We start from the raw sequence: 13,363 nt of genomic DNA, 5'->3' as shown, positions 1-13,363 counted from the left end.
TATCCATCCACCCACCCATCCATTTATCCATCCACCCATCCATCCATCTATCCATGCATTCATTCAAATAAACATAAATTGAACACCTGCTTGTGCAAGTCATTGTGAGAGGCAGAGAGCTCCAAGTTCAAACAGAAATCATGCCAAGCAGATGGTGGGAACAATGACTAAATGCAAATCAGCATAATGCAAGGGGAAAAGGGCTAAGTGATATAAAAGCTTAAAAAAGAAAAAAAAAAGCCTAAACCAAACTAAAACGAATATGGAAACTCAAAGAAACAAGCATTTCCTCCCAGCGGGGGCCTGAGAAAGGAGGCATTTGACGTTGACCTTTGAAAGCAGGCAGCAGTGGAAAGGTGAGGGTGGGTGGGCGGAAGGAGAAGACTGAAGCCACAGAGGAAGAGGAGGAGGAGGAGGAGGAAGGGACAAGCCAGCCAAGGATGTGAGGAAGGAAAAGTGAGTTGAGAAGAACGCCCCAGCGGGCACAAATATTCTCCCGCAATCTCTGCTCCTAAGAGCAGGGAGCCAGGCAAGGTCTAATTACAAAGACCAACTGGAAGTTCATTGTCAAAAAATCTTAAAAGCCCACAGACAGTGTAATATAAGCTCTCTTAACCGGACACCGCAGAGTGGATTTGCTAAGGTTTCACATTTATTAACATGGGGGCGGGCTCCAGAGCACATTAGTGCAGGGGCTGGGTTAGAGGGGGTCCCTCTCTGGCTTTCCCCGGGCGAGGGTCCCTGCTGACCGAGATCAGGTATGCTTGCTCCTGAACCATTTGTGCCACTTACAGCTCATTACTGGAATTGATAAAACTTGGTTAAATGTAAGTGACAGAAGTGAGATGAAAAAACTATTTTTAGAAGAACTAAGCTGAATTCTTTGCAAAGAATTGGTAACAAGGAGTCACAGATTGTGCCTGACCTGTGGTGGTGCAGTGGATCAAGCTGAATTCCTCAACCTGGAATGCTGAGGTTGCCGGTTCAAAACCCTGGGCTTGCCCAGTCAAGGCACATATGGGAGTTGATGCTTCCTGCTCCTTCTCCCCCCTTCTCTCTCTCTCTCTCTCTCTCTCTCTCTCTCTCTCTCCTTCTCTCTCTCTCTCATCTAAGATGAATAAATAAATAAAAATAATTTTTAAAAAAAGGGAGTCACAGATTGTTGCTGAATTTTGTGGGTGTGAGTCAACTTCAAAAGAAAGTCTGAAGTAGTAGAAATCTGGAAGAATTCCTGCATTAAAATGGCCAAAAAACAGTCCAGTTTTGGTTTTCACTGGACTTGCAGAAATAAAGGTGGCCACTGTCCAGACACAGGCGGCATGCTTTACGTCAAGCGTCAGGTCAACGAAGGAACTACATTCAAAAAACACTCTAGCCCCTAATCAAGGGAATGGATGGTAAATACACTTTCACTTATTTGAACCAATTCTTGTAGAACTGTGGTTGTCTGCAAGACCCAAACACAAAGGCAGGAATTTCCACGTGGAAGAGAGAAGCAGAGGAGAGCACAGCAGTTAGACACCTCAGGTCAGGAGCAGCTGTCCAGGGACCAGCCCCAGCTGTGTGGTCCCAGCGACACAAGTCACCTAGTCACTCCAGGCCTCCACTTACTCAAACTAAACTAACGATGAATGTTCTCCAAAAGTGCCCGCGATGTAACAGTGGAGCTTAAAATGAAAGTTACAAAGAAAAGCCCATGTCACTGTGCATCAGCGAGGGCTCGGGAGGCAATACCCGGAAAAGGAAATACAAGAAACCAGGAGAAAAGATGGAAATACTTCCCAAGATTCCTGCCCTTACAGTTGGTAAACTGCTCTAGGATACAGGCATGTCCGTCACTTCAAATTAACCTGGGCTGCCCAATCTCTAACTTACCCAACACTCCTGGGCCGTTTTCAACCACCACCAGTGTCTCCGCTCCTGCTTCGGACTGGAACGTGCATGCATTCCCACACTTCCAGCTCAGAAACAGCACCCAACTGACGTTAGCGACAATAGCAATTTGCTAACAGTACTTTACTTTTTAAGTGTGGAATTTTTTCTTGTGAACCCTAATTCAACTGAAAAACGTTTTCCTAAATAAACGTGTGTGTGTGTGTGTGTGTGTGTGTATGAATACGCACATGTACACACACACATACACATCAGCTTATATTTTTCATTTCTTGGATACAATTTTCTCCTTTTTCAAGTGCTCGGGCCGGCTGCGCGGGGCTACCACCAGCACGGTGCAGAGGGCGCCGCGCCCAAACCGCCAGCAGTGGGAGGGCGACCCGGCGCGGGCAGCCACTCAGGACAGATGCTCGGCCTTGTCTGCCTGGTGGTCCGGCTGAGCTGGGACCGGAGCCCAGGTCTCAGTCACCATGGACTCCACCCCTTCCTTTGTGATCACAGCAACGTCAGCGGTAGGAAGGGAAAAAGAATAAAATATAACAGATTTGCAAATCACATGGAGTGATTTTCACTAAAAAATTGCAACAACAAAAAAAAAGCATGACACAAAATGTTACATGTTTACACACGAATGGCCCTTCACCAATGTGTATGTCCTGGACGATATCAACATCTGAAAGGTAAGGATCTGTACTGACAAGAGCCAAATGTCCTGTAAAACATTCTTGTTACAAAAGGGAACCGGAATACAATGTCTTCTTTCCGTTCCTAAAATGCATCTTCAGAAAACTGAGGAAAGTCTGAAGGCAGCAATTACTAGTCACTATTCAGTTTCTAGAAATATTTTATTTTATTAAATAACTGTTAAATAGGGTTTTTACAAGACACATTGCATAGTGAAGGGCAGACATGTTTATGTCCCCAGCCGTTCTCTGCGGGTGTCTGTCATCTCCCCGCCCGCTGCTGTCCCCTGCGGAGAGCTGGTCCGGAGTGAGGGGACAGAGTGGGGACACGGCCCCCGGAAGGACGGAAGAACGCACGCCACACGCCCCACAGGGCCCGCCCGTCCCGTCTCGTCCTTGTCCGTCCTCCGCGGCAGCTGCACACATGGCCACCCAGCACCGCTCGCTGTTCCGTGGCCCTCCAGCGCCGCCCGGCGCCTCTGTCCTCACGAGCAGGTCAGCTGCTGCACGAGGTTCTCAAGACACTTCAAGTAATAGGCATTTTGAGGGTTTTCTTCTGAGTTTGAGAAAGCTGAGCGAGAAAAAGAAGAGCGTGGAAGAGCAAGCGGTTAAACCGCGTGTGCACCTGAGAGGGCGGCCCAGCCACAGGCACGAGTCCCGAGGCAGGTTCTACCTAGCTGCCCCACGCACCAGCACTGGGACGCCTCACGCCGTAGAGAGAGGGAGCAGTGACAGACTGTACTTACTGCCTGTACTTACTGCTCATCAATGGTTCGGCTAAAGACGATCATCTACAGACTATCCAACTCCACATCAGATTTCATTGTTGTTAACCCAGATGCTGTGTCCCTTTTATGTATTCCCACCCCGAACACATAAACACTAACGTTAATGCAACTCTTCACGTGCACGGTCACAGCTAGGATCAAACCAGAGCAAAGCAAAACAAAACAAAAAACCCACAAGCCACTTACAAAAATATGAGGCTACACAAACATGGGGAAAACACAGTTGGGTGTCTGAGCACAACTGTTCAGAGAATAAAACTCATTGAAAATGTGTGTCACTGAAAACAAAAAGTGCACTTCACAAGGACACCCTGCCTCCCATCGTGACCACAGTGCAGGCCGGGTGAGGACGGGGCAATGGGGTCTATTTTTGCAAGACTGATTCAACTTCCGGGTAGTTTCCGTTCAAGGTCAACTCTAATTGGGCCCCGTTCTTATCACCAAGAACACACATTAGCACAGTGGTGGCCACTGGCGAAGTTTACTACAAGAAAAAAATGACAGGTAGAAAGATCACAGGCATGTCTGAAGGAACTATTATTTAAAAAGTGTTATAATGAAAAGCACAGACCAAATCCCAGCACGCTGTAGAATGTGTCAGCAAAAACACTCCTCAAACATCATTGTAAAACATCAGTGTAGGAAAACTGTTATTTTGCTGTCAACTGTCCAAATATTTCATTAATCAGAGAAATCACTTAACTGCTTCCAAGTATAACTGTAACCATCCAAAATGAAACTTACTTTCCTTTGCTAAGGAATAGGCTTCTTCCACTCGTCTTTTTATTGATGGATTTTTCAGAGTCGTCTTTGCCTGGATAGCATGGAGGAATCCGTGAGTTAGATCTGCACTGTGGACCACAGCGGTGAACAGGACACGTAACGCACAGGATCAGGACTAGCGCGTGCCTTCCCCCTGGCTGGACTCTCTCCTGCCCCACATTCTGGCCTACTCTCAGTCCACTATTTAAACTACCTACCCCTAGTTTTAGTTATTTCACATCCCCTCAACCCTCAGGTTTCAGGCCAAGTATACCACAAACGCTTACTAAGTGATGGCAGAGTGCCGAATGCTGTGCTGAGCCCTGGGGACATGGAGAGGGCGGCGGCAGGCTCTGCCCCCGCGCGGACCCACGCAGCAGGAAGGACAGATGCCCAGACGAGGGACAGCAGCTGAGAGAGCCCATGGGGATGCTCGGCTGTGCTCACACTGTCACTGGGCCACCACTGCATCGCTAGACACAAGCGGGCATTTCTCTCAGGAGTGAGAGGTCTGCACTCAAAGACAAGACAGAGGCCTGAGAAGGAGCAGGCCCGGTCCCCAGCTGCCTGCCCCTGAGGCAAGGCCAGCTGCACTCAAGGCAACGAAGTGTACCCCGGAGCTCAGTGACCACACATAGCAGAGAAGGGGAGACCCTACAACTGAATAAAACTCCGCTATTTGGTTTTATCTTAAGAGGCACTCTCCCTTGGCACTTTTAGCAGAAATAATCTATAAAAACACTGCAGCAACATGGAACATCAATTATATGAACAGGGGAAATTCACTCCAAAGAGAGAACGCTTCTGAAGTGAGACACCCTGTTGAAATGCTTGCACAAGGCCTGAACTGCCGTTTACTGACTGCGAATGTGGGCGCGGGGCAGCGCCGCTCTCCTGCCCTTTTGTTCCTCTTGCTGATGCTCCTCTGAGGTCCCCAAATGCCCGAGAGGGGGTGTCTGCTCCCCAGGAATGACAAAGATGTTAGAGACTGACCTTCTGGTAACTGTGAGTCAGGGCCCAGAGTGCGGCTGCTCCAATCCTCCGAGCATACTGATTCTCACTCTCCAGGGAGGCGGCCAGCACGCTGATGACCTGTTCTGATAATTAACACAAGGAGAAACAAAGTTCAGTCCCAGACGTTACTTTGTCTTCTTACCTCAGACTATTCAGATGGCCTCTCTCCCCATCGGAACACATACAAGTTGGCATCACCAGACGATGGCAACAACGACCTCTCACCCCACGCGGCACGAGGGACGGCGGCTCTGCTGTGGTCACAATGGACATGGGGCAGTCGGGGAGCAGCCACGGCCCCCCAAGTCAACAACGCATGTTCACCAATGACAGCAGCAGCGGAGAAGTGATCGCGTGCTGAGTTATATTAAGGAGCTCTTGATGACCGCTCACATTTTGTGTGCAGGAAAATAAATTTGCTCTTGTGATAAACCACAGACTACTGTAGTATACAAACATATCAATAGCACACGCTACTGTATAAAATACTCGACAAGAACACCACGTGAGTTAAGCCTGAGAAAACAGGACGAACCGCAGAGAGGAGTGTTTTGTGTGTGGACGCGTGTGTCGGAGGAGAAAGCGGAGCACACTGACACACAAGACGGCCCTTCCGGCCACGCCAGCGGAGTGCACAATCAAGTCATGGGGCGACACACAGCAGTGACTCGCTTTACGTGAAGATGCAGAGCAGTCCGTGCCAGGGAGACTGCTGGGGCGTGTCAGACACACGAACTTACTTTGTTACTTATTTGTAGAATCGTTACATTGAATCACTTTCCCGATGTAATTTTAAAATCAAGTTGTGTTCTTTCGGGCAAGACTTACACAACTGGCACTCGATGCATCTGATGACAGGAAAGCTGGGAGACCGCCTCGACGTGTCTGCTGTGGCCTCTCCCGTCTCGTCAGCTCTCTGCACTGCACTGTGGGCACTGGCTCCCTGACCCGTCTTCCTCTCCCAACTTCCGTCCTCGGCTGCACCAGACGGCGCGGCCAGGCATCTGCATGAGCTTTACTGGGAAGGTATCGGAATCCTGCAGCGATGACACCACCAAAGTGCAAGCTAACAGGCGGCCTTGGCCACGTGCACCTGGTGCGACCGACAGGTTGAGCGCTCCACTTGATTCCGGTTTAAATACCGAAACATGGCTATCTTACTAGACACTAAAGTTCTCGAAGCTCTGTTTGGTTCTCGTTTAAATCTTTCCACGTTTCAGCTTCCGATTCCCTGCAAATGTTTCCAAGGTTGTTTACCTATCGAATGTGGTCAAGTTGTTTCAGAACCGTGATTTATAATCCACTGCCTGAGCCCAGGCAGAGGGGGGTGTCCCTGCTGGGTCTTCTTCATGCAACGTGCTTCCTGACACACTTGGTCTTAATTGCACTCAGGTTAACGCTTTTGAAAACTTATTTCATGAGGTTCCTTGAAGTTTAGTACAAACTTGTCCTCCACACATCAGAGCAGAGTGCGCTTCTGCTAAGCACCCAGAGCCACTGTCTGTTGAGGATCAAACCAAGGTCACAGGCCACTCAGGCATGCGTGTCTCTTAGGGGCAGTCGTGTGTTTCTTTTCTTTATAGTGGCCTGTATGATGGCTGTGGAACCGACTTAATTCTGGCTCCTCCTTTTCCTAAGATTGATTCTTTGAAGTTGTAGCTTCATACAGGAAGGATGACTCTTAACCTCCTGTCGTGGAGAGTCTTGACCTCTGTCCCCTGATCTCCTGCATTCCTGAACAAAAGCCCAAACATCAATGTCGGCCAATGTTGCTGGAGCAAAAGTGTTCTATAGGCTTCTTACTCCTCTGGGCACAAACTTGCAATCAAAAATGGCCTAGAAGCTTCTCACCATCTTTTCAATTCTTTGACTTTATTTCAAGGTGAATTTTAATATATGTTGTCTAACACATTTCTGTTGTTCTCAGAGGTTCCTGAGTGGAAGTAGGAGACCACGCCTGGGACACGTCCTCACGGGTCCACACCGGCACTGGAAGCTGTGCCGCTGCCTCCTGTCCCTGCCCCGAGGGCCCCAACCGCACGTCTGGGGCAGGGGAGGCTCCTTCTCACCCAAAGTCTGCCCGCCTGCCCCAGCCTGATGCAAGACAGAGCCCTGCTGTACAGGAGGTGCTGAAGATCAACCCGGAGGACCCAGGATGGAAAATGCAGACCCCTCCTTCGGTTCCCTAAAGTCTGCCCTCTTCCAACTGTCCCCCAAGGGGACACGTGTTCTGAGAGGTGCTAACAGGCAGGTGATGCCAGGAACAGCATGGACACCTCACATGTGCAACTGCACTGCCCTGTGAGGTGGGTCCCATTGCTACCCACATTGTCAGGTGTGAGGACGAGGAGGCAGACACAGCGAAGGCGGGAAGAGCACAGGCCCCGAGCGGCTGGCCAGCCGGCTGCCAGGGAGAGGGAGGTGCAGGCAGAGCCACAGTTCACTGGGCAAGGACGATCACTGACCACACTTCCCATGACCCTCGCACTTCTAGCAATCCCTGAACTCCTCCCAGGAAAACAGAGCCATGTGCACGCGCACAGAACATGAGTGGAATCCCCGCTGTTCACCTAGAAACTCCGTTTCACAGAGAAACGCCCCCGAGAAAAGATTCAGCGGAAAATAGAAGAGAGAGGAGAGAGAACACAGCTTCAGGATCTACTGTGAAGCGTAAACACAGCCAGGCGCATGTTTTTATGAACTGACTGCCACGGAAACTCAGGGAGAAGGCTGTCTCCCAGGTGAGGAGACTGGACCCAGAGGCACTGCCCCATGGTGTGGGAGTGGGCACATCACGAGTGTCGCCGCTGGCCACAGGCATGTGGGCTTCACGTAACATCGTCTCCTATAAAGCGTGTTCCCTGTGAAACTCACCCCCCTCAGACACAGCACACACTACAGACAACACTTTCCACTTCTCTTTCCATTTCTCAATGCTCCCAAAGCTGACCCTCTTGGCCCCCACCTGCCCTGACCCTCAGGAGACAGGCATCTGTAGGGCTGATCGCACCCCTGCTCGTGGGTCTGGCTACCCGACCTGTCAGGAGCTCAATCAACAGTCACAGAGAGCCGCGAGCGACACATACCCTCCAGGTGCTGCAGGTAAACACGGGCAAACCAGACAAAACCTCTCCCCTGGTAAGAGCTTACGTTCGGTGGTGGCAGACTAGGCATCAACAGATGCACCATCATCCACAGCCTGGAGGTAACGCCACAGGGAAGACATAACGGGGGAGACCAGCTGAACGATGGGGGCAGGGGGCGGTGTCACTGACACGCAGCATTGGCTCCAATCCCAGAGGGAGAGGGGACACGTGGAGGAGTGGGGATGAAGCCAGAGCACACCGCCCCCCCCCCCGTGCCGCCTCCTGGTGGAGGAGTGGGGATGAAGCCAGAGCACACCGCTCCCCCCCCCCCCCCCCGTGCCGCCTCCTGGTGGAGGCGTGGGGATGAAGCCAGAGCACACCGCTCCCCCCCCCCCCCCCCGTGCCGCCTCCTGGTGGAGGAGTGGGGATGAAGCCAGAGCACACCGCTCCCCCCCCTCCCCGTGCCGCCTCCTGGTGGAGGAGTGGGGATGAAGCCAGAGCACACCGCTCCCCCCCCCCCCCCCCCCCCCGTGCCGCCTCCTGGATCAGGCGTGTCTCTAGCGAGGTGACCTGTCTGCTCCAGGAGGCTCGCAGCAGCTCCCAAGGACAGGGGTCACGCCTGGTCCCTCTGCACGGCCCCTGCCTCCCACAGTGCCTGGGGCACCTGCAGCTTAATAAACTCCCTCACATTTTAACACTCTGAGTTCCTATCGGAATGAGCAGGCATGAACCGCACGTAGTGTCACTGGGCGCATCTGCGGGGAGGGGCGCTCACCTCACTGTGGGCGGGACCTTGGGCTTGGTGGTGGGAGGAGCACTCACCGTGGGCAGGGGGCAGGAGGAGCACTCACCGTGGGCCAGGACCTTGGGCTTGCCCGTGGGGCTGAAGCAGACGTTGTGGAGAACCAGCAGGGGCAGGCCTGTACCACGCCTGCGCGCGCTCATCTCCACCAGCAGGTCCAGGCCTCCGTCCAGCCTCAGGACCATCTGCCGCCCGTCCTCGGCCCGTGACACACTGAGCAGCAGCTTCAGCCAGAGCACGGCCAGGCTGCTCAGACGCCTGCTCCCTCCCTTGGGCAAGGTCAGGGACAGGAAGTTCTGTAGGAAGTTGGTCTGCGGGGAGACAGAGAAGACATGACTGTCCTCCAGTCTCTGCATCACTCCCGTCCCCCGGGGACCAGTGGGCAGGCACTCTGCTCCCTCCCAGCCTGCGTGTCCCCTCCCCCAGTGCCGTCCAGGTCCTCCAGCTACTGTGTTTCCAGGTACAATGGAAGAGGTTAAGGAGAGCAAAATAGCTCTCGAGTTTTAGTTCTTAGTGAGTCTTTTCTGATGACGGTCAGCTCAGTCACTCAGGGTGATGACGCAGTGCGGGTTACTTCAGGACTCCCAAGTCTCTGTCTGCCCCTGGCTGTGGGAGGGTACAGAAGCACAACCTACTGATGGTGGGGGTGCCTGGGGAATGGCTGGGAAAGGTGTAAGGTATCAAGAGGTAACACATTCCAGTTTTAAAATAAATTAAGTCACAGGGGTTGACATCCAGCGCAGGGAAAACGGTTGATAACACCGCACTCATGCCCAGTGAGAGAGTACTACACTCACTGTGGTGATCACATTGCGGGGCTATAAATGTCAAATCACTATGTCGTACACCCGAAATTGCTATAATACTGTATATCAACTGAACTTTAAAAAAATAAAAAAAAATTTTAAAAAAGAAACATAACACAGGTCAGTCTAGGACACCAGTTAACCGCCTGGTGGTACTGAGAATAACTGCATCTTTGTAGCTACCCGTGTGGTTAGACATGAACCTGTGGGCATAGCTTATGTTCTGTGTACCCAGCTGCTTAGCTACTCATAGACTTCTCATAGCTACATGTCCTTCAAGTAACTCACAGAGACGAGAAAGCTGTTACTTGAAGCGTCAAAGTCATTGTGACCTCTCAGTATAAGCCTTGCCACAAACCCCAGCACACTCCTAACCACAGGAAAGACAGTGACCGATTGTCAGAAAAAACTATACGAAAGGAAGGGAGGGAGGGAGGGAGGGAGGAAAGGGAAGGGAAGGGAAGGGAAGGGAAAGGGAAAGAGAAGAAAAGGGAAAGGGAAGGCAAGGGGAAGGGAAGGGAAAGGGGAAGGGAAGGGAAAGGGGAAGGGAAGGAAAGGGAAAAGGGAAAGGAAAGGGGAAGGGAAGGGAAGGGAAGGGAAGGAAAAGGGAAAGGAAAGGGGAAGGGAAGGGAAGGGAAAGAGAAGGGAAAGGGAAGGCAAGGGGAAGGGAAGGGAAAGGGGAAGGGAAGGGAAAGGGGAAGGGAAGGAAAGGGAAAAGGGAAAGGAAAGGGAAAGGGAAAGGGAAGGGAAGGGAAGGGAAGGGAAGGGAAGGGAAAGGGAAGGAAAGAGAAAGGGAAGGGAAATGGAAGGAAAGGGAAAGGGAAGGGAAGGGAAAGGGAAGGAAAGGGGAAGGGGAAAGGGGAAGGGGAAAGGGAAAGGAAGGGGGAAGGGAAAGGGAAGGGAAGGGAAGGGAAGGAAAGGGGAAAGGGAAAGGGAAAGGAAAGGGGATGGGAAGGGAAGGAAAAGGGAAGGGGAAAGGGAAAGGAAAAGGGAAGGGAAAGGGAAGGGAAAGGGGAAGGGAAGGAAAGGGAAGGGAAGGAAAAAGGAAGGGGAAGGGAAAGGGAAGGGAAAGGGAAAGGGAAGGGAAACAGAAGGGAAGGGAAATGGAAGGGAAAGGGAAAGGGAAGGAAAGGGGAAGGAAAAGGGAAAGGGAAAGAAAAGGGAAGGGAAGGGGAAGGGAAACGGAAGGAACGGGAAAAGGAAGGGGAAGGGAAAGGGAAAGGAAGGGAAAGGGAAAGGGAAGGCAAAGGGAAGGGAAAGGGAAAGGGAAGGGAAAGGGAAAGGGAAGGGAAACGGAAGGAAAGGGGAAGGGGAAGGGAAAGGGAAAGGGAAGGGAAACAGAAGGAAAGGGAAGGGAAAGGGAAGGGAAGGGAAGGGAAGGGAAGGGAAAGGGAAAGGGAAAGGGAAAGGGAAAGGGAAAGGGAAGGGAAAGGGAAGGAAAGGGAATGGGAAGGGAATGGGAAGGGAAAGGGAAGGGAAAAAGAAGGGGAAGGGAAAGGGAAGGGAAGGGAATGAGAAGGGAATGGGAAGGGAAAGGGAAGGGAAAAGGAAGGGAAAGGGAAAGAAAGGAAAAGGGAAGGGGAAGGGAAAGGGAAGAGGAAGGGAAAGGGGAAGAGAAGAAAGTGGAAATGCTCTATGAAGAAGCAGCCAGGACAGCAGGGTACCACAGCCAGGCACAGGTTTGGTCAAGGAGCAGAAATGGGATGGCTTAGCTCTCATGACTGCCCAGGTCTGCTCTCTGCCAGCTCTGGCTTATTTCTGGGGTTATCCTGCACATAAATCAAGATGATGGCCTGAATCTAGGAAATAAATCGCATCCTCCTATGTAACAGGACTGAGTGCTCAGCCGAGATAAGCTGGCGAGGCCAACATCATGCAGGCTGGAGAGCACGCCCACTGCCCTGTGCACCCCACAGCCACTTCCCGGCTGCAGCCCTGGAGTCCCCCTTCAGCCCGATTCCACCTGGTTCTACCTGACAGTGGAGACCTGGGCTGACAAGCAACAGAAGGCATGGCGTCCCCACACTGGAAATGGGCAGTACCCCTTCTTCCCAGCTGCGCCCATGCGGTCTGTGAACAGCTTCCCACCCCGGGCAGCATGTGCGGAAACGCCACAGTGCAGATACCAGACGCTCTGGGTCTCAGCTGTGTCACGGCATCAGCCACACAGGGCGGGGGGAGGGGGGGAGCTCGAGACAGTCCTGTCACACCAACACCAAACATGCTGAATCCGGACTGAGAGCTGAGGACCCCTGAGATGCCACTCTGGTTAACCTTGTCGTTCTATAATTGAAGACCTTGAATCTTAGAGAAAGTGAGTGTCCAGCTCAGAGTCCCACGTCAGACCTGAGGTCATCACTCACTGCACCTGGGTGTTCCTGCATCTCTTCCTACTGCTGTGCTCTGTACGTGAGTGCGTGAGTGTGTGTGTGTGCGTGAGTGTGAGTGTGAGTGTGTGTGAGTGTGAGTATGCGTGGGGGGCAGAGAGCTTGTGCTGGCCTGTACTCTTGCACACCCAGTACAGGGGGACCTCACACATGCATACACATGCACTCACACAAAACACACATACAAGACTCACACTCACATGCACAGACATAAATATGAAGAAAACACCCAGCCGCGCGGCAGCAGACAGCTGTTCAGGTCAGAGCTGGGGTCCCCGGTTTCCATTCTGTGCCGATGCACCTGGTGTGGACTGAGGAGCCACTGCACCACTTCACCCACAGGTGTTGTAAAGTACCAAAAACTACAGAATTAATATTAATATATTAAGAGGCTTGAAGAACATTTTATTTATTTGGGTTAAGGTGTGCAGAGAAATTGTGATAATAGTCTCTGTACTGTGTGATTGGCATAACCAGGATGGCCCTTGGCATTGTATTGTAAATGAAAAGGGAAGGAAAACATAGATCCCCAGACATTCCACCACACCTGTGGGGAAAGGGGTGAATGGCTAGCCAGGTGCAGGGAGAGAAAAGCCAAAGTAAACCTTTTCTTATAACTATGAGCCATTTGCGGGCATTTGTCCCCATGGAAACTACCTCTCCTATGTAAATGCATGTGGTTAATACGTGTGACTCTGGACAGAGAGATGGCGGATAAACACTAGAAAATATAGGAATGCCATTTAATATGTAAAGAGACATCTTTCTACCATTGTGTTGACTTACAAATTTTGTTTTCTCCAAAATGATGTATGGCTTACAAATTAAACATGGTCCTATCATGTTAAAGGACATATGAATATTACCAATAGTGGTAAAGGGCTCCTAATTACAATTTTTGCTTCTGTACTTCCCACTTAGAAAACTATAAAAACTAAGTAGAACAAAGGGCCAGCACGCTCTCCCTCAGACAACTGTCGGGAGTTGTCGCCACTTGGCCAAGCTAGACAATAAAGCTTTGGTGTGTAATCCACGGACTTTGTTCGTGTCTTCAATGTTTCAGGTCTCTCCGGATTAGGCTTAACATGAACACCATTGGGACTGATTGCAGGACACCACCCTGAGCTCAGCTGACCTGCAAA

General features: G+C 51.4%; 1 protein-coding gene across 5 annotated transcripts in view; it reads right to left on the bottom strand.

Moving 5' to 3' along the window:
- Positions 1–2,768: 2,768 nt before the first annotated feature.
- Positions 2,769–13,363, bottom strand: part of RTTN (rotatin) — a 126,984-nt gene continuing 116,389 nt past the window's right edge. For all 5 annotated transcript variants that reach the window (XM_066246635.1, XM_066246636.1, XM_066246637.1 and 2 more), the window contains 4 exons: positions 9,078–9,339; positions 5,120–5,223; positions 4,109–4,178; positions 2,769–3,147 (listed from right to left, as the gene is read on the bottom strand). In XM_066246635.1, coding sequence (XP_066102732.1) covers positions 3,062–3,147; positions 4,109–4,178; positions 5,120–5,223; positions 9,078–9,339 — 522 coding nt within the window. In that variant the 3' untranslated portion in view covers positions 2,769–3,061. The remainder of the gene's footprint in view (positions 3,148–4,108; positions 4,179–5,119; positions 5,224–9,077; positions 9,340–13,363) is intronic.

The sequence above is a fragment of the Saccopteryx bilineata genome, chromosome 11 (genome assembly GCF_036850765.1).
Source record: "Saccopteryx bilineata isolate mSacBil1 chromosome 11, mSacBil1_pri_phased_curated, whole genome shotgun sequence".
Taxonomy (NCBI): Eukaryota; Metazoa; Chordata; class Mammalia; order Chiroptera; family Emballonuridae; genus Saccopteryx; species Saccopteryx bilineata.
The sequence above is the reverse complement of the archived record's forward strand: the minus strand, read 5'-3'. Positions and strand labels throughout refer to the sequence as shown.